The sequence below is a fragment of the Haematobia irritans genome, chromosome 4, assembly GCF_050003625.1.
Source record: "Haematobia irritans isolate KBUSLIRL chromosome 4, ASM5000362v1, whole genome shotgun sequence".
NCBI lineage: Eukaryota > Metazoa > Arthropoda > Insecta > Diptera > Muscidae > Haematobia > Haematobia irritans.
In genome coordinates this window covers 189581620-189602833 of record NC_134400.1, presented here as the reverse complement: position 1 = coordinate 189602833, position 21214 = coordinate 189581620, and the positions used below count along the sequence as shown (strand labels likewise).

The window sequence follows — 21214 nt, the reverse complement described above, 5'->3', positions numbered from 1 at the left end:
GGAACGCCGTTCGGACTCAGCTATAAAAAGGAGGTCCCTTGTCATTGAGCTTAACATGGAATCGGGCAGCACTCAGTGATAAGAGAGAAGTTCACCACTGTGGTATCACAATGGACAGAATAGTCTAAGTGAGCCTGATACATCGGGCTGCCACATAACCTATGACACGGCTTGGGCTGATTGAGTCCCATACTAATATGTGCTGAAATGGCATGTAAGGCTGTCGTCGTGCTATGTACCTTGCGGAATCCATGTTGATGGTGGGCAGCTGAAAAATTCTCCACAAGGCTGGGGAGGAGTAGTGCCTCAAGTGTCTTGGCTACTGGCGAGAGAAGGAATATCGGTCTGTACGATTCAGTGCCTTGGATGGTTTCGCGCTATTGATGACATTGGTAACTTCGGCTGTGGTAAATTGCGGTGTCTCATCAGCTCGGAGACCATCTCGGGATGCTCGACAAACTGTAGGTTGAAAAATCTGACGCATCTCTTCGGATCAGTCACCGTCACGCCGCCAAAGGTGACTGCGATCCCATCATCTCTTGTGGTGGGGTTCGAGAGGGCTCTCACTGTTGACCACAATTTACCTGTTCCTGCACCTAAGTTACATTGCTTCAGGTGCTCTAACCATGTGTTCCGATTGTGCTCGTCGACCATCTTACTAATCTCTAGATTCAGTTCCCTAATTTTAGCAGGGCTACCACGACGGTTTTCATCACGCTCGTCTGCGAGTCCCGCCGCTTCAGTAATTGATCACAGCGTGGCTGGCGTGTACCCCATCTGAAATCTAGGGCTACAATACACGCCATCATTTCGCTTGCTCAGCTGGACCTACCCGACTCACCAGTGGATGACTCGGGACGAATCCGACCTATGTACAAAAGGTACAACAAAACTCAGTATACTATTTTAATCGCTTATCCACATTGCCTGAAATTGGTTAATGCTAAATATTATCGATCTCAGAGGATCGACCTTCATGGTCGATCATCTGAGGATCGGGGATACCCTAATACCAATCTATTGACAGTTTATCGAAGGAATTTGTATGGTAGAAATAGGTTTAAAGTTTACGAAAACTTTTTGAATATGGGGGTAAATAATTTCGATCACTGCCATATTGAAGTGAGCACTCAAACAGTTGTTCACTTACCTCCTTCCACAAGAAATTCATAATCCTTTAGATTATCCAAATGTTGCAACTGAATGGAATCGATAACAAGACTCTGCTGACCATTCCTCACTTCCAGTTTACCTATCACAGAGTGAGACATGAAAACAATCGTTGAGCCATCCATAGTATAATGAGCTTCAAGATCATCCAAAACTATGCTGCAATACACTGTAAAATTGTCTTGTTTAGCTTCCAATACCAATACCAATGGTGATTTTAATTGAATGGTGTCTCCTTGATCAATAACATCCGTTAAATTAAATTCAAGATGAACTTGACTCTGATTCTCTTGCTTCTCCATGATCACAAGAAATAAATGACTCCATTCTCCTTTTAACTTGAATTCTTTTAATTGACTTGCATTCGTATTGGTAATGGAATCCAATAAAATGATCTCTTCCATAGCAATTTCCTTGCCAGCTATTGTAAAATTACCCACATACAAAGGTTTCTCGAAATCGAACAGCTGTTGTTGCACCGGAATATTTTGTAGTTTTTCTGGTAGTCTTATGAGCAAATAAGTGATTGCTGATAATTGTTTCCATGTGGCTTTTAAAGTTAATTTAATGAAAGCCTCTTCGGCAAATGCATCCAAAGTGAAGTTAGGCATAAAATGTAAATGAACTTGGAAATTTGTATTGCTGATATTGAACATATTTCGTGGATTCTCCAGCAATGAGAATTTAATATCCGGTTTATACATCATCGGGTAAAATATAATGGGAAACATTTCGAGTTGCCCTTCACTATCGATGGATCCTTCATAGTAGGTGCTCATAAAGTGAAAGAAACCTAGAAAAGAGAGAGAGGGAGGGAGGGAGAGAAAAAGGAAGGGAGCATTAATACAGATCAGAGAATGAATAAAAGTACTCATAAGGAGAGTATATCTGAGTACTTAACAGGTTGGCTGATAAGTCCCCGGTCTAACAAAGAAAAACAAATTTTTTTTTGTCAAAATTCGTTTTTATTATTCAACATAGTTCCCTTCAAGAGCGATGGGCTTATAGAAATCGTAGTTTTTATCCGATTTGCCTGAAATTTGAAATCTAGAGGTATTTTATGACCATTAAGAGGTGTGCCAAAAATAGTGAGTATCGGTCCATGTTTTGGTATAGCCCCCATATAGACCGATCTCCCGATTTTACTTCTTGCGCTTATTGAAACCGCAGTTTTTATTCAATTTACCTGAAATTGGAAATCTAGAGGTATTGTAGGACCACAAATACGTGTGCCGAAAATTGTGAGTATCGGTCCATATTTTGGTATAGCCCCCATATAGACCGATCTCCCGATTTTACTTCATGGGCTTATAGAAACCGCAGTTTTTATTCAATTTACCTGAAATTGGAAATCTAGAGGTATTGTACGACCACAAGTACGTGTGCCAAAAATTGTGAGTATAGGTCCATGTTTTGGTATGGTCCCCATTTAAAACGACCTCCCGATTTGGGGTCTTGGGCTTATAGAAACCGTAGTTTTTACCCAATTTGTCTGATTTTGGAAATCTAGAGGTATTTTAGGACCACAAAGAGGTGTGGCGAAAATGGTGAGTATCGGTCTATGTTTTGGTATAGCCCCCATATAGACCGATTTCCCGATTTTACTTCTTGGGCTTCTAGAATCCGAAGTTTTTATCCTATTTGCCTGAAATTGGAAATCTAGAGGTATTTTCGTGTTTTAGTATAGCCCCCATAAGAAACCGTTCCCGAAACCGTTTCTAGAAACCGTAGTTTTTATCTGATTTGCCTGAAATTCTAAATATTCTAGTATTTTAGGCTCACAAAAACGTGTATCGGATTAAGTTTTTATCGGTCCATTTGGCAATGCCTCCATATAGACCGACTTCACTTTTTGAGGGTGTAGAAGGCGCACTGATCATGAAAATTGCTTGAAACTCAATGTAAAACTTCCAGATTTTTCTTCTAAAGGGTGATACGGTCAAAATTTGGTCAATATAAACTTGACGTATTTCTTTCAATTTTGCATTTAAAAAACCTGAACACCCCTCATTTTGAAGGTGTGTGTGTGTAGAATGTTGCTCCTATTTTGATTTTGGAATTGTCAAAATGCCGTCCAAGCAAGAAGAGCAGCGTATCAAAATTTTGCTCGCGCATCGCGAAAATCCGAGCTACTCGCACGCAAAGCTGGCAAAATCGCTGAAAGTTGCCAAATCAACCGTTACAAATGTAATTAAAGTGTTTGGGGAACGTTTGTCGACAGCCAGGAAGTCTGGATCGGGGGGAAATCGAAAACCGGAAGCCGCCGAGACGACAAAGAGAGTTGCCGGTAGTTTCAAGCGAAACCCTAACATCTTTCTCCGAGATGCCGCAAATAAGCTGGGTGTATCGTCTACAACCGTGCATCGAGCCAAAAAACGAGCCGGACTATCGACTTACAAGAAGGTAGTGACTCCAAATCGCGATGATAAACAAAATACGACGGCCAAAGCGCGATCCCGGAGGCTGTACACGACGATGCTGACGAAGTTTGACTGCGTGGTAATGGACGACGAAACCTACGTCAAAGCCGACTACAAGCAGCTTCCAGGACAGGATTTTTATACGGCAAAAGGAAGGGGAAAGGTAGCAAATATTTTCAAGCACATAAAACTGTCAAAGTTCGCAAAGAAATATCTGGTTTGGCAAGCCATCTGTACCTGTGGCTTGAAGAACAGCATTTTCATAGCTTCCGGGACTGTCAACCAAGAAATTTACGTGAAAGAGTGTTTGAATAAACGTCTGCTACCTTTCCTGAAGAAACACGGTTGTTCCGTACTGTTTTGGCCGGATTTGGCATCTTGCCATTACGGTAAAAAGGCCATGGAGTGGTACGCCGCCAACAACGTGCAGGTGGTTCCCAAGGACAAGAACCCTCCCAACACGCCAGAGCTCCGCCCAATTGAGAAATACTGGGCTATCGTCAAGCGGAACCTAAAGAAGACCAAAAAAACTGTTAAGGACGAGCAGCAGTTCAAGGCAAACTGGCTTTCTGTGGCGAAGAAGGTGGACAAGGTGGCTGTACAAAATCTGATGGCAGGTGTCAAACGTGAGGCCCGGCAATTCGGATTTGGAAAAGCGAAAGCCTAACTGAATATTTTTCCTGAATTTTATACTAATTGAACTTGAAAAAGAATTTTAATTTGATTTTTTAAATAAACGATTTCACCGATTTACACGCGTTTTACCTTGACCAAATTTTGACCGTATCACCCTTTAAACTCGCCAATTATGATCGGGGATAAATATATATGACAGCTATATTTAAATCTGAACCGATTTTTTCCAAAATCAATAGCGATTGTCTTGGTTCCAAACAACGACCCTATGCCAAATTTGAGGACTATCGGACTTAAACTGCAACCTGTACTTTACGCACAAAAATACATAAACAGACAGACAGACGGACGGACAGACGGACATCGCTAAATCGACTCTGCATTTAATTCTAAGATGATCGGTATACTATACGATGGGTCTCAGACTTTTTCTTCTTGGCGTTCCATACAAATGCACAAACATATTATACCCTGTTCCACAATAGTGGTGAAGAGTATAAAAATATTCTATCAATGCACATACTCAACACCAGCGTTGCCACCACGAATTTTTATTTTGGACCAACATTTTTCCAAAATTGCCGGATCATTTTACCAAATTAAATTAATATAATTTAAAAGTTAATAATTTTCCTAATACTTACTTCTATAGAATATTTTGTCAAATTTTTATTCCAATTCAAAATTTCTATTTTCATTTATTTCTATAGAAAATTTTGTCAAAATTTTATTTCTATAGAAAATTTTGTCAAAATTTTATTTCTATAGAAAATTTTGTCAAAATTTTATTTCTATAGAAAATTTTGTCAAAATTTTATTTCTATAGAAAATTTTGTCAAAATTTTATTTCTATAGAAAATTTTGTCAAAATTTTATTTCTATAGAAAATTTTGTCAACATTTTATTTCTATAGAAAACTTTGTCAAAATTTTATTTCTATAACAAATTTTGTCAAAATTTTATTTCTATAGAAAATTTTGTCTAAATTTTATTTCTATAGAAAAATTTTTCAAAATTTTATTTCTATAGAAAATTTTGTCAACATTTTATTTCTATAGAAAACTTTGTCAAAATTTTATTTTTATAGAAAATTTGATCAAAATTTTATTTCTATAGAAAATTTTGTCAAAATTTTATTTCTATAGAAAATTTTGTCAAAATTTTATTTCTATAGAAAACTTTGTCAAATTTTTATTTCTATAGAAAATTTTGTCAAAATTTTATTTCTATAGAAAATTTTGTCAAAATTTTATTTCTATAGAAAATTTTGTCAAAATTTTATTTCTATAGAAAATTTTGTCAAAATTTTATTTCTATAGAAAATTTTGTCTAAATTTTATTTCTATAGAAAATTTTTTCAAAATTTTATTTCTATAGAAAATTTTGTCAAAATTTTATTTCTATAGAAAACTTTGTCAAAATTTTATTATTTATTTTTAAAATTTTGCCAAAAATTCCCAAATTTCCCATCAAGTCCCCAAGTAACCAACTCTAGAATGAATTCCCAATACTTGCAACACTAGTCGAAAAGAATGAGTTTATAATCTTTTCCCCCAGTGTCCTTTAATGCAAACCCAAGGGACACGAATATCTTCTGCGATATTTTGGTTCTCTACTTACTTTGAAAATCTTCCAATTCGACTATAACAGTTGCCACACTCATTTCAGACATTTGTGGATGTTGTGCTTTCACTTGAAAGGTCCATTTTCTTAGCTCCATTATTGTAGATTGTCCAACCTTTTGGGCATTCCATTGAATATCAATATTTCCATTTTTATAATCGATTATCTCAAAACCATTTGTTTCACTAACACCACCATCCAAAATGAATATCACTTCCGCTTGATAAGATCCTTGAATGAGTTCTATACGAATTGGTTCCATGGAGAAATCCATTCTGATGATTCCATTATAAATGTGCTTCATGAATTGTGGTCTCATTGGCATTCTTTTTAGGGGATGTGATCGTATTATGACTGTGGCATTAGAACTGCGTGATGGTGTTCCATTGTCCTAGAAACAATAAAAAATGGAGAGATTTATTATTAATTAAATAACAAAAAATTTCTAGTGCTGAATTTTCGGATAAAATTGATGTTAAGATGTAAGAGGTGTTATTACTTACCATAGCTGTAATGACAAATTCAATTTCTCTCGGCAATTCCAAATAGATACGTTCCAATGTTATATTTGCAAAATAGGTTTTCTTATCGTTGCTTGTTATATTCTTGGTACCGACACTAATGTAATGTTCAATCGATGTCGTTGATGTAAAATTAATTTCATTTTGTGTCAGATCGTCATCTTTGGCAGAGATTTCTATGAACGAAGTTAGTTCGAAACCAGCAAATATGGGTGTGGGCATTAGTATCTCATATTGTGATTGGGAAAATATTGGATCATAATAGTTGTCCTCTTTAAGGGGCTGAAAGAAGACCTAAAGGGAAGGGGGAACAAAAGGAAACAACATTTAATGTGGTACATTTTTAAGCTTATCGAACCAGTAGTCAATAAATTTTATATTATCTAGGGTAACGTATCCAAATTTTGCAAAAATTTTCTATTGAAATAAATTTTTTTTAAATTTTCTATAGAAATGAAATTTTGACAAAATTTTTTATAGAAATAAAATTTTCTATAGATGTAACATTTTTTATCGAAATAAAATTTTGGAAAATTTTTCCATAGGAATAAATTTTTGAAATATTTTTTATAGGAATAAAATTTTGCAAAAAAATTCTATAGAAATAAAACTTTGACAACATTTTCACCACAGTGATGAACTTCTCTCTTAGAATTTTGTCAAAATTTTGTTTCCATAGAATTTTGTAAAAATTTTTTCAGTCGATTTTTGTAAAATTTTATTTCTATAGAAAATTTTGTCAAAATTTTATTCTAAAGAAAATTTTGTCAAAATTTTATTTTTATAGAAATTTTTGTCAAAAATTTATTTCTATAGAAAATTTTGTCAAAATTTCATTCTATTGAAAATTTTGTCAAAATTTTATTTCTATAGAAAATTTTGTCGAAATTTTATATCTATAGTAAATTTTGTCAACAATTTATTTCTATAGAAAATTTTGTCTAACATTTATTTCTATAAAAAATTTGGCAAAATTTTATGTCTATAGAAAATTTTGTCAAAATTTTTATTTCCATTGTGATACCACAGTGGAGAACTTCTCTCTTAGAATTTTGTCAAAAGTTTTTTCAGTAGAATTTTGTCAAAATTTTGTTTCTATAGAATATTGTCGATTTTTGTCAAAAATTTAGTCAAAATTTTATTTGAATAGAAAATTTTTTCAAAATGTATTCTAAAGAAAATTTTGTCAAAGTTTTATTTCTATAAATAATTTTGTAAAAATTTAATGCTATAAAAAAATTAGTCAAAATTTTGTTTCTATAGAATTTTGTAAATTTTTTTTTCAGTCGACTTTTGTCTAAATTTTATATCTATAGAAAATTTTGACAAAAATTTATTTTTATAGAAAATTTTGTCAAAAATTAATTTCTATTAAAAATTTTGCCAAATTTTATTTCTATAGAAAATTTTGTCAAAATTTTATTTCTATAGAAAATTTTGTCAAAATTTTATTTCTATTGTGATACCACAGTGGTGAACTTCTCTCTTAGAATTTTGCCAAAAGTTTTTTTTCAGTAGAATTTTGTCAAAATTTTGTCGATTTTTGCCAAAAATTTAGTCAAAATTTTATTTGTATAGAAAAGTTTTTTTTTTCTATGAAAAATTTTGTAAAAATTTAATGCTATAAAAAAATTAGTCAGAATTTTATTTGTATAGAAAATTTGTCATAATTTTGTTTCTAAAGAATTTTGTACAATTTTTTTCAGTCGACTTTTGTTTAAATTTTATTTTTATAGAAAATTTTGTAAAAATTTATTTCTATAGAAAATTTTGTCAAAATTTTATGTCTATAGAAAATTTTGTCAAAATTTCATTTCCATTTTCAAATTGTATTCTATAGAAAATTTTGCCAAATTTTAGTTTTATGGAAAATTTTGTAAAAATTTAATGCTATTAAAAAATTTTGTCAAAGATTTTATTTCTATAGAAAATTTTGTTAACATTTTATTTCTATAGAAAATTTTGTCGAAATTTTATATCTATAGAAAATTTTATCAAAAATTTATTTCTATAGAAAATTTTGTCAAAAATTTATTTCTATAAAAAATTTGGCAAAATTTTATTTCTAAAGAAAATTTTGTCAAAAATTTATTTCTATAAAAAATTTGGCAAAATTTTATTTCTATAGAAAATTTTGTCAAAATTTTATTTCCATTGTGATACCACAGTGGTGAACTTCTCTCTTAGAATTTTGTCGAAATTTTGTTTCTATAGAGTTTTGTCGATTTTTGTCAAAAATTTAAACAAAATTTTATTTGTATAGAAAAATTTTTCAAAATGTATTCTATAGAAAATTTTTTCAAAATGTATTCTATAGAAAATTTTTTCAAAATGTATTCTATAGAAAATTTGGTCAAAATTTTATTTCTATAGAAAATTTTGTAAAAATTTAATGCTACAAAAAAATTGTTAAAGATTTTATTTCTATAGAACATTTTGTCAAAATTTTATTTCTATAGAACATTTTGTCAAGATTTTATTTCTATAAAAAATTTGTTAAAAATTTATTTCTATAAAAAATTTTGTCAAAATTGTATGTCTATAGAAAATTTTGTAAAAATTCTTATTTCTATAGAAATTTTGGCCAAGATTTTATTTCTATAGAAAATTTAGTCAAAAATTTATTTCTATAAAAGATTTGGCACAATTTTATTTCTATAGAAAATTTTGTCAAAATTTTATTTCGATTGTGATACCACAGTGGTGAACTTCTCTCTTAGAATTTGGTCAAAAGTTGTTTTCAGTAGAATTTTGTCAAAAATTTGTTTCTATAGAATTTTGTCGATTTTTGCCAAAAAATTAGTCAAAATTTTATTTGTATAGAAAATTTTTTAAAAATGTATTCTATAGAAAATTTTGTCAAAGTTTTATTTCTATGAAAAATTTTGTAAAAATTTAATGCTATAACAAATTAGTCAAAATTTTATTTCTATAGAAAATTTTGCCAAAATTTTATTTCTATAGAAAATTTGGTCAAAATTTTATTTCTATAGAAAATTTTTTATTTCTTTTCCTCTGTTGGTTAAGCTACACTTGTAGTTTAGTCAGTGTATGGTTTTAAGCTGCAATAAAAAACAACAACAATGCTTAAAGACCAAAACCAACAATAACAAAACAAAAAGAATGAACAATTTATTTCTATATAAATTTTGTCAAAATTTTATTTCTATAGAAAATTTTGTCAAAATTTTGTTTCGATTGTGATACCACAGTGGTGAACTTCTCTTTTAGGATTTTGTCAAAAGTTTTTTTCAGTAGAATTTTGTCAAAATTTTGTTTCTATAGAATTTTGTCGATTTTTGGCAAAAATTTAGTCAAAATTTTATTTGTATAGAAAAGTTTTTTTTCTATGAAAAATTTTGTAAAAATTTAATGCTATAACAAAATTTGTCAAAATTTTATTTGTATAGAAAATTTTGTCATAATTTTGTTTCTATAGAATTTTGTACAATTCTTTTCAGTCGACTTTTGTCTAAATTTTATTTTTATTGAAAATTTTGTCAAAAATTTATTTCTATAGAAAATTTTGTCAAAATTTTATGTCTATAGAAAATTTTGTCAAAATTTTGTTTCGATTGTGATACCACAGTGGTGAACTTCTCTCTTAGAATTTTGTCAAAAGTTTTTTTCAGCAGAATTTTGTCAAAATTTTGTTTCTAAAGAATTTTGTAGATTTTTGTCAAAAATTTAGTCAAAATTTGACTTGTATAGAAATTTTTTACAAAATATATTCTATAGAAAATTTTGTCAAAATTTTATTTCAATAGAAAATTTTTTAAAAATTTAATGCTATAAAAAAAATTGTCAAAATTTTATATCTATAGAAAATTTTGTCAAAATTTTATAGCTATAGAAAATTTTGTCAATAGAAGATTAGGTTAGGTATAGTGACATCCCGATATTCCAGGCGTACTTAGACTATTCTGTTCATTATGATACCACAGTGGTGAACTTCTCTCTTATCACTGAGTGCTGCCCAATTCTTTGTAAAGCTCAATGTCAAGGGACCTCCTTTTTTTATAGCCGAGTCCGAACGGCATTCCACATTGCAGTGAGACCACTTAGAGAAGCTTTGAAACACTCAAAAATTTCACCAGCATTACTGAGGTGGATTAATCCACCACTGAAAAATTGTATAAAAAGTTTTGCCAAAATTTTATTTCTATAGAAAATGTTGTCAAACTTTTATTTTTATAAAATTTTTTTTAAAAATTTAATGCTATAAAAAGATTAGTCAAAATTTTATTTCTATAGAAAATTTTGTAAAAATGTTATTTCTATAGAAAATTTTGTCAAGATTTTATTACTATAGAAAATTTTGTCAAAAATTTATTTCTATAGAAAATTTTGTCAAAATTTTATTTCTATAGAAAATTTTGTCGAAATTTTATATCTATAGAAAATTTTGTCAAACTTTTATTTTCATTTTGATACCACAGTGGTGAACTTCTCTCTTAGAATTTTAACAAAAGTTTTTTCAGTAGAATTTTGTCAAAATTTTGTTTCTATAGAATTTTTTTGATTTTTGTCAAAAAATTTTGTCAAAATTTTATTTGTATAGAAAATTTTTTCAAAATGTAATTTATAGAACATTTTCTCAAAATTTTATTTCTATAGAAAAGTTTGTAAAAATTTAATGCTATAAAAAAATTGTCAAAGATTTTATTTCTGTAGAAAATTTGGTCAAAATTTAATTTCTATAGAAAAATTTGTCGAAATTTTATATCTATAGAAAATTTTGTCAAAAATTTATTTCTATAGAAAATTTTGTCAAAAATTTATTTCTATAAAAAATTTGGCAAAATTTTATTTCCATTGTGCTACCACAGTGGTGAACTTCTCTCTTAGAATTTTGTCAAAAGTTGTTTTCAGTAGAATTTTGTCAAAATTTTGTTTCTATAGAATTTTGTCCTTTTTTGCCAAAAAATTAGTCAAAATTTTATTTGTATAGAAAATTTTTTAAAAATGTATTCTATAGAAAATTTTGTCAAAGTTTTATTTCTATGAAAAATTTTGTAAAAATTTAATGCTATAAAAAAATTGTCAAAGATTTTATTTCTGTAGAAAATTTGGTCAAAATTTAATTTCTATAGAAAAATTTGTCGAAATTTTATATCTATAGAAAATTTTGTCAAAAATTTATTTCTATAAAAAATTTTGTAAAAAATTTATTTCTATAAAAAATTTGGCAAAATTTTATTTCTATAGAAAATTTTGTCAAAATTTTATTTCCATTGTGATACCACAGTGGTGAACTTCTCTCTTAGAATTTTGTCAAAAGTTGTTTTCAGTAGAATTTTGTCAAAATTTTGTTTATATAGAATTTTGTCCTTTTTTGCCAAAAAATTAGTCAAAATTTTATTTGTATAGAAAATTTTTTAAAAATGTATTCTATAGAAAATTTTGTCAAAGTTTTATTTCTATGAAAAATTTTGTAAAAATTTAATGCTATAAAAAATTAGTCAAAATTTTATTTCTATAGAAAATTTTGTAAAAAATCTTATTTCTATAGAAAATTTTGCCAAAATTTTATTTCTATAGAAAATTTTGTCAAAATTTTATTTCTATAGAAAATTTTGTCGATATTTTATATCTATAGAAAGTTTTGTCAAAAATTTATTTCTATAGAAAATTTTGTCAAAAATTCTTTTCCTCTGTTGGTTAAGCTACACTTGTAGTTTAGTCAATGTATGGCTTTAAGCTGCAATAAAAAACAACAACAATGCTTAAAGACCAAAACCAACAATAACAAAACAAAAAGAATGAAAAATTTATTTCTATATAAATTTTGTCAAAATTTTATTTCTATAGAAAATTTTGTCAAAATTTTGTTTCGATTGTGATACCACAGTGGTGAACTTCTCTCGTAGAATTTTGTCAAAAGTTTTTTTCAGTAGAATTTTGTCAAAATTTTGTTTCTATAGAATTTTGTTGATTTTTGCCAAAAATTTAGTCAATATTTTATTTGTATAGAAAAGTTTTGTTTTCTATGAAAAATTTTGTAAAAATTTAATGCTATAAAAAAATTAGTCAAAATTTTATTTGTAAAGAAATTTTTGTCATAATTTTGTTTCTATAGAATTTTGTACAATTTATAGAAGATTTTATTTCTATAGAAAATTTTGTCAAAATTTTATTTCTATAGAAAATTTTGTCAAAATTTTATTTCTATAGAAAATTTTGTCAAAATTTTATTTCTATAGAAAATTTTGTGAAAATTTTATTTCTATAGACAATTTTGTCAAAATTTTATTTTTATAGAAAATTTTGTCAAAATTTTATTCCTATTGAAAATTTTGTCAAAATTTAATTTTTATAGAAAATTTTGTCAAAATTTTATTCCTATTGAAAATTTTGTCAAAATTTTATTTTTGTAGAAAATTTTGTCAAAAGTTTATTTCTATAGAAAATTTTGTGCAAATTTTATTTCTATAGAAAATTTTGTCAAAATTTTATTTATATAGACAATTTTGTGAAAATTTTATTTCTATAGAAAATTTTGTGAAAATTTTATTTCTATAGAAAATTTTGTAAAATTTTTTTTCTATAGAAAATTTTGTCAAAATTTTATTTCTATAGAAGATTTTATTTCTATAGAAAATTTTGTCAAAATTTTATTTCTATAGAAAATGTTGTCAAAATTTTATTCCTATAGAAAATTTTGTCAAAATTTTATTCCTATAGAAAATTTTGTCAAAATTTTATTTCTATAGAAAATTTTGTCAAAATTTTATTTCTATAGAAAATTTTGTCAAAATTTTATTTCTATAGAAAATTTTATTTTTATAGAAAATTTTGTCAAAATTTTATTTCTATAGAAAATTTTGTCAAAATTTTATTTCTATAGAAAATTTTGTAAGAATTTTATTTCTATAGAAAATTTTGTAAAAATTTTTTTTCTATAGAAAATTTTGTCAAAATTTTATTTCTATAGAAGATTTTATTTCTATAGAAAATTTTGTCAAAATTTTATTTCTATTGAAAATTTTGTCAAAATTTTATTTCTATAGAAAATTTTGTCAAAATTTAATTTCTATAGAAAATTTTGTGAAAATTTTATTTCTATAGAAAATTTTGTCAAAATTTTATTTCTATAGAAAATGTTGTCAAAATTTTATTTCTATAGAAAATGTTGTCAAAATTTTATTTCTATAGAAAATTTTGAATTGCTTCCATCTCATGTTCCTCATCGATATAAACTTACCAATATTCGTTCCTTCCCCGATCCACATCCTAAATTAATTTTAAGTGATATTCTGCTTGCTGTCTGTTCCTTGGCATAATTTGGAAAATTCTCTGTGGTAAAGATAACCAAGTTCAAAGTGGCATTTTCATCGTCATCCACATTAGTTCCATTTTCTAAACGGGCATCGATATATTTCAAATCAAATTCATTATTTGATGTTGATAAAATATCATTTATCAAAACATTGTCGTATATTTTAATGGTTCCATTAAGTGTTAAAGCAATGGGATCATTAAAGACTGAAGTAACCAATTCTTCATTGGAGCAATCTAGAAAGAATAAAAACGAAAATGATTAGAAACATTTATTAAAAAATTAATAATTATTTTCCACGAACCTATAACATCATCAGCTCCCTGAATTCCATATATTTCCATTCCGATGGCAATAAGGACAATGACTAATGTCCCATCTATTCCCATATTTGTTGAGTGATTTGGATATTACTTCTCTAGTTATATAACCATTAATATTTCAACTGAATTCAGTATGGAATTTTCTTTTTCTTTGGGTCTACTGCTTCAATGAACACTCTGGCTTGAAATAATTTTTTTTTCTGGTACAGTCTTTCTCCATTGCTTCAAGATGAAGTTATTGATGTTATATTCTATTATCAAATCAAATGAACATCATTGATAACATATCGCATTGATAGAGATAGTCGGTGAAATTTATCTCAGAATTTTATGGACGATTTGTAATAATTGTTTTTCAAATATTTTTATAAAATCAAACTAATGAAAATTGAAGAAATGAACATGGCATAACCTACTCCAATTTGGGGTAGTTCTGAGGGTATATTGGATTAGTCAATAACTACGGTACATTCCCGTCATAATAGAAAACCAGAGCCAGAACGTTTATGGGATGCTGTGTATAGGATTTTTAATACTTCCCCCAATCACCTTAAAGTTGGGAGCCACCGTGGTGCAATGGTTAGCATGCCCGCCTTGCAGACACAAGGTCGTGGGTTCGATTCCTGCTACGACCGAACACCAAAAAGTTTTTCAGCGGTGGATTATCCCTCCTCAGTAATGCTGGTGACATTTCTGAGGGTTTCAAAGCTTCTCTAAGTGGTTTCACCACAATGTGGAACGCCGTTCGGACTCGGCTATAAAAAGGAGGTCCCTTGTCATTGAGCTTAATATGGAATCGGGCAGCACTCAGTGATAAGAGAGAAGTTCACCAATGTGGTATCACAATGGACTGAATAGTCTAAGTGAGCCTGATACATCGGGCTGCCACATAACCTAACCTAACCTAACCTAGATTAGGTATGTCGGCAGACTTTTCAGTCCATTGTGATTCCTCAGTTGTGAACTTCTCTCTGTGTAAACGTAGTATCGCACCGTCAAGATTCTTCACTGGCTATTTCTATTATATATTATTGTATTTTTTTAACTTTTCAATATTTATTGTTTTTTTTTTATTATAATTTAAATGAAATTAATCTGCATAATTTACTTTATAATTTAAAAAAAAAAAAAAAAACTTTTACTTGAATGAGGGGAAAAGTTTTTTTTTATTAAAGAAGACCCAAGTGTGGTCCGATGTGGGCCGTTTCCAATGGCATCAAACCTAGATCATTTCTACAGACGGACGAACGGACATCGATTCAGTATTTCACCAGGACTCAGAATATATACATATAGTTTATGGAGTCTGACCCCATAACTTCGACAAGGTTGCCACGTGCAAAATTCTACCAAATTAAAATAAAAAGCTCTTTTTGAAAGATTTGATAAAGCTTTGATAGTTTATGAAAAAAAAAATATTCGTCCAAAAAAATATTATTTTATTTATTTATTTGGTAAAATTTAATTAAAATCAATTCAAAATACAATTAATCGGTTACATGGTAAGGTTAGGTTAGTTTAGGTGGCAGCCCGATGTATCAGGCTAACTTAGACTATTCAGTCCATTGTGATACCACTTCTCTCTTATCACAGAGTGCTGCCCAATTCCATGTTAAGCTCAATGACAAGGGACTTCCTTTTTATGGCCGAGTCCGAACGGCGTTCCACATTGCAGTGAAACCACTTAGAGAAGCTTTGAAACCCTCAGAAATATCACCAGCATTACTGAGGTGGGATAATGCACCGCTGAAAAACTTTTTGATGTTCGGTCGAAGCAGGAATCGAATCCACGACCTTGTGTATGCAAATCGGCTACATAAATTTTCATTTACTCTTTTTTTTCTGAAAGTAATTTAAGTCACAAAATAGATAAACTGGCATCACTGATTGTCATTAGCTACCAAAAACACAATTGCGAGCTTTTAGGAGCAAAATATTAAAATAATGAAGCAGCCTAGAGATATGCTATAGTATTTTAATTTTTGTTTTTGTGACAAATTCACTATTGTCAATTACAGTGTCTCAGCAGATAATGGCGTGAAATAAATCCGCGTATTTTGTTTTTATTTCGCGCTGAGTAACTACAAAATCTCTTTTCAAAGTAGGACAAATATACTCGTCCTTGGCAGCGAATAGGCTAATCTTTCGAGAGGTGGTCACGAGATTAACTCGACCTGACCTCTCTAAAAAAAAACACTGCGCAACTCGGCGCAGTGTTGTATCTACCAAAATGGTAGATACTTTACTGTTTGATAGCATTTTTGATGTTATAGTAGATTTTGCAAAATATTCCTCTCCAACTAAATTCTGACAATATTTTCTACATAAAAATTAAATTTTGAACAAGTATATACGGCCGTAAGTTCGGCCAGGCCGAAGCTTATGTACCCTCCATCATGGATTGCGTAGAAACTTCTTCTAAACACTGCCACCCACAAGTGGCAGTTAAGTTGCGGTAACGCTTGCCGATGGCAAGGTATCTTAAAACCTCCTAACACCATCTTCTAAATTGTATGTAAGTCCATACGTGGTATATATTAAATCGAAAAAGATCGATCCAATACGTATATAATTCAGTTTGACAAAGTAGACATAAAATTTTGACAAAATTTTCTACAGAAATAAAATTTTAACAAAATTTTCTATAGAAATAAAATTTTCACAAAATTTTCTATAGAAATAAAAATTTTCACAAAATTTTCTATAGAAAGAAAATTTTGACAAAAATGTCTACAGAAATAAAATTTTAACAAAATTTTCTATAGAAATAAACTTTTGACAAAATTTTCTATAGAAATAAAATCTTGGTAGATTATTTTTGGCTCGAGTGGCAACCATGATTATGAACCGAATAAAATTTGAACAAAATTTTCTATAGAAATAAAATTTTGGCAATGATGAAAATTTTATTATGAACCGAATAAAATTTTAACAAAATTTTCTCTAGAAATAAAATTTTGACAAAATTTTCTATAGAAATAAAATTTTGGTAGATTATTTTTGGCTCTAGTTTCAAGTTTTGTGTGATTGGACCAATTTTGGTATGGTTGTTAGCGACCATATACTAACACCTCCACCATAGGATGGGGGTATATTAACTTTGTCATTCCGTTTGTAACACATCGAAATATTGCTCTAAGACCCCATAAAGTATATATATTCTGGGTCGTGGTGAAATTCTGAGTCGATATGAGCATGTCCGTCCGTCCGTCTGTTGAAATCACGCTAACTTCCGAACGAAACAAGCTATCGACTTGAAACTTGGCACAAGTAGTTGTTATTGATGTAGGTCGGATGGTATTGAAAATGGGCCATATCGGTCCATTTTTACGTATAGCCCCCATATAAACGGACCCTCAAATTTGGCTTGCGATTGCTCTAAGAGAAGCAAATTTCATCCGATCCGGCTGAAATTTGGTACATGGTGTTAGTATATGGTCTCTAACAACCATGCAAAAATTGGTCCACTTTTACGTATAGCGTCCACTTTTACGTATAGCCCCCATATAAACGGACCCCCAAATTTGGCTTGCGATTGCTCTAAGAGAAGCAAATTTCATCCGATCCGGCTGAAATTTGGTACATGGTGTTAGTATATGGTCTCTAACAACCATGCAAAAATTGGTCCACATCGGTCCATAATTGCATATAGCCCCCATATAAACCGATCCCCCGATTTGGCTTGCGGAGCCTCTGAGAGAAGCAAATTTCATCCGATCCGGCTGAAATTTGGTACATGGTGTTGGTATATGTTCTCTAATGACCATGCAAAAATTGGTCCACATCGGCCCATAATTATATATAGCGCCCATATAAACCGATCCCCAGATTTGACCTCCGGAGCCTCTTAAAGGAGCAAAAGTCATCCGATCCGATTGAAATTTGGTCCGTGTTGTTAGTATGTTATCTCTAACAACCATGCCAAAATTGGTCCATATCGGTCCATAATTATATATAGCCCCCATATAAGCCGATCCCCAGATTTGACCTCCGGAGCATCTTAGAGGAGCAAAATTCATCCGATCCGGTTGAAATTGGGTACGTGGTGTTAGTATATGGTCTCTAACAATCATGCAAGAAGTGGTCCATATCGGTCCATAATTATATATAGCCCCCATATAAATCGATCCCCAGTTTTTCGGTCTATAGTTATATATAAGCGATCCCCAATCACACAAAAATTGGTCCTTATCGGTTCATAATCATGGTTGCCACTCGAGCCAAAAATAATCTACCACAATTTTATTTTTATAGAAAACATTGTCAAAATATTATTTCTATAGAAAATTTTGTCAAAATTTTATTTCTATAGAAAATTTTGTCAAAATTTTATTTCTATAGAAAATTTTGTCAGAATTTTATTTCTATAAAAAAATTTTATCCAAATGTTATTTCTATAGAAAATTTTTTCCAAATTTTATTTCTATAGAAAATGTTGTCAAAATTTTATTTCTATACAAACTTTAAACTTAATTATATACGTATTCAAACGGCCTTTTTTAGTTTAATGTGGTTCACTTTGGGTTTAGTCAACTGCCTGAATTTATTCTGATAATTGGTTGAAAGTTTTGCTGCAAGTAGAGGATGCTGATGAGGAATGTGGTAATTCCGAAACGTGCGCCCATCCAACCATCTTGCAGTCTATAGGGCTTTGCCCAAATAAATTTGACAAACATTATTTTCCTCTGTTGGTTAAGCTACACTTGTAGTTTAGTCAATGCATGGTTTTAGGCTGAAATCAAGAAAACGACAACAAGTTTTCTATAGAAATAAAATGTTGACAAAATTTTTTATAAAAATAAATTTTATGACAAAATTTTCTATAGAAATAAATTTTATGACAAAATTTTCCATAGAAATAAAATTTTGATAAAATTTTCAATAGAAATAAAAATTTTGACAAAATTTTCTATAGAAATATAAATTTTGACAAAATTTTCTATAGAAATAAAAATTTTGACAAAATTTTCTATAGAAATAAAAATTTTGACAAATTTTTCTATAGAAATAAATTTTATGACAAAATTTTCCATAGAAATAAAATTTTGACAAAAATGACTATAGAAATAAAATTTTGACAAAATTTTCTATAGAAATAAACATTTTGACAAAATTTTCTATAGAAATAAAAATTTTGACAAATTTTTCTATAGAAATAAATTTTATGACAAAATTTTCCATAGAAATAAAATTTTGACAAAAATGACTATCGAAATAAAATTTTGACAAAAATGACTATCGAAATAAATTAGAATAAAAATTTGTGTTACCATCTCAACTACTTCACATTTGCTGGAAGCTATATAAAGGAGACAATTTTTTTACTTCTACAAAATCTCTAGAATTAAAATTTAACGCTATCCAGTTAATTGTAGGAAACTTCCATTGAAAATGGGTCTAAAATATGTAACAGTCTACCATATTTCCCCAACTCTGGTGCACGTATATATGGGAGCTATATATAATCTAAACCGATTTTGACTAAATTTGACATGTATAGTTACGTATGTTAAATGGGAGTATGTTAAATGGGAGTATAACTTTGGCCCCCCTGGTCATATGAGTGCAAATCGGACGAAAGATATATATGGGAGCCATATCTAAAACTTAACCGATTTCAACCAAATTTGGCACAATTACCGATACTACTAAACGTACTCCTTGTGCGAAATTTGAAGCAAATCACGGCAAAACCCTGGATTTTGAGGACGAAAGATATATATCTAAATCTGAATCGATTTTCACCATATTTGGCACATACAATAGTATCGTTTAAAGTACCGCTTATGCAAAATTTGAGTAAGTCAGGGCAAAACTCTGGCTTTTGAGACCATATAATTCCAAATCGGGCGAAAGATATATATGTGGGCTATATCTAAATCTGAACCGATTGTAACAAAATTTGACACACTTAACGATACTATTAAACGTACCCCTTGTGCAAAATTTGAAGCACATCACGGCAAAACTCTGGCTTTTGTGGCCATATAAGTTCAAATCGGACGAAAGATATATATGGGAGCTATATCTAAATTTGAACCGATTTCAATCAAATTTACCAAGCATTGGTAGAATGTCAATTCTACCCTCTGTGCAAAATTTCACGAAGATCGGTAGTAAACTTTGGCCTCTGTGGTCATATGAGTCTAAATCGGACGAAAGATATATATGGGAGCTATATCTAAATCTGAACCGATTTGGCTGATATTTTGCAAGATTTTCGAGATTCATAAAATATTTGGATGTACGGTATTTCAAGAAAATCGGTTGATAAACACGCTAAGTATGACCAAATCGGGGATAAATATATAGGGCAGCTATATCTAAATCTGAACCGATTTTTTCCAAAATCAATAGCGATTGTCTTGGTTCCAAACAACGACCCTATGCCAAATTTGAGGACGAACGGACTTAAATTGCGAGCTGTACTTTGTGCACAAAATTACATATACAGACAGACGGACGGACGGACAGACAGACAGACGGACATCGCTAAATCGACTCAGTATTTAATTCTAAGCCGATCGGTATACTAAAAGATGGGTCTATGACCACTATTTCTTGGCGTTACATACAAATGCACAAACTTATTATACCCTGTACCACAGTGTGGTGAAGGGTATACAAATTTTGACAAAATTTTCTATAGAAATAAATTTTATCACAAAATTTTTCATAAAAATAAAATTTTGAAAAAATTTTCTATAAAAAAAAATGTTGACAAAATTTTCTATAGAAATAAAATTTTGAAAAAAATTTTGTATAGAAATAAAATTTTGAAAAAAATTTTGTATAGAAATAAATGTTGACAAAATTTTTTATAGAAATAAAACATTGACGAAATTTTCTATAGAAATAAAATTTTGACAAAATTTTCTACAGAAATAAAAATTTTGACAAAATTTTCTATAGAAATAAAATTTTGACAAAATTTTCTATTGAAATAAAAATTTTGACAAAATTTTCTATAGAAGTAAAACATTGACAAAATTTTCTATAGAAATAAATTTTATCACAAAATTTTTCATAGAAATAAAATTTTGAAAAAAATTTCTATAGAAATAAAATTTTGAAAAATTTTCTATAGAAAAAAATGTTGACAAAATTTTCTATAGAAATAAAATTTTGAAAAAAAATTTGTATAGAAATAAATGTTGACAAAATTTTTTATAGAAATATTTTTTTCTATAGAAATAAATTTTATCACAAAATTTTTCATAGAAATAAAATTTTGAAAAAATT

The 21214-nt window shown here is 29.3% G+C and overlaps 1 protein-coding gene across 1 annotated transcript in view; it reads right to left on the bottom strand.

The window, feature by feature from the left end:
• Positions 1-14140, bottom strand: part of LOC142234978 (uncharacterized) — a 35071-nt gene extending 20931 nt beyond the window's left edge. The window contains exons 1-5 of the mRNA XM_075306187.1: positions 13954-14140; positions 13575-13885; positions 6353-6664; positions 5847-6240; positions 1151-1963 (exon numbers count right to left, since the gene is read on the bottom strand). Of these exons, the coding sequence (XP_075162302.1) occupies positions 1151-1963; positions 5847-6240; positions 6353-6664; positions 13575-13885; positions 13954-14038 (1915 nt within the window). The 5' untranslated portion in view covers positions 14039-14140. The remainder of the gene's footprint in view (positions 1-1150; positions 1964-5846; positions 6241-6352; positions 6665-13574; positions 13886-13953) is intronic.
• Between the last annotated feature and the right edge of the window lie 7074 nt (positions 14141-21214).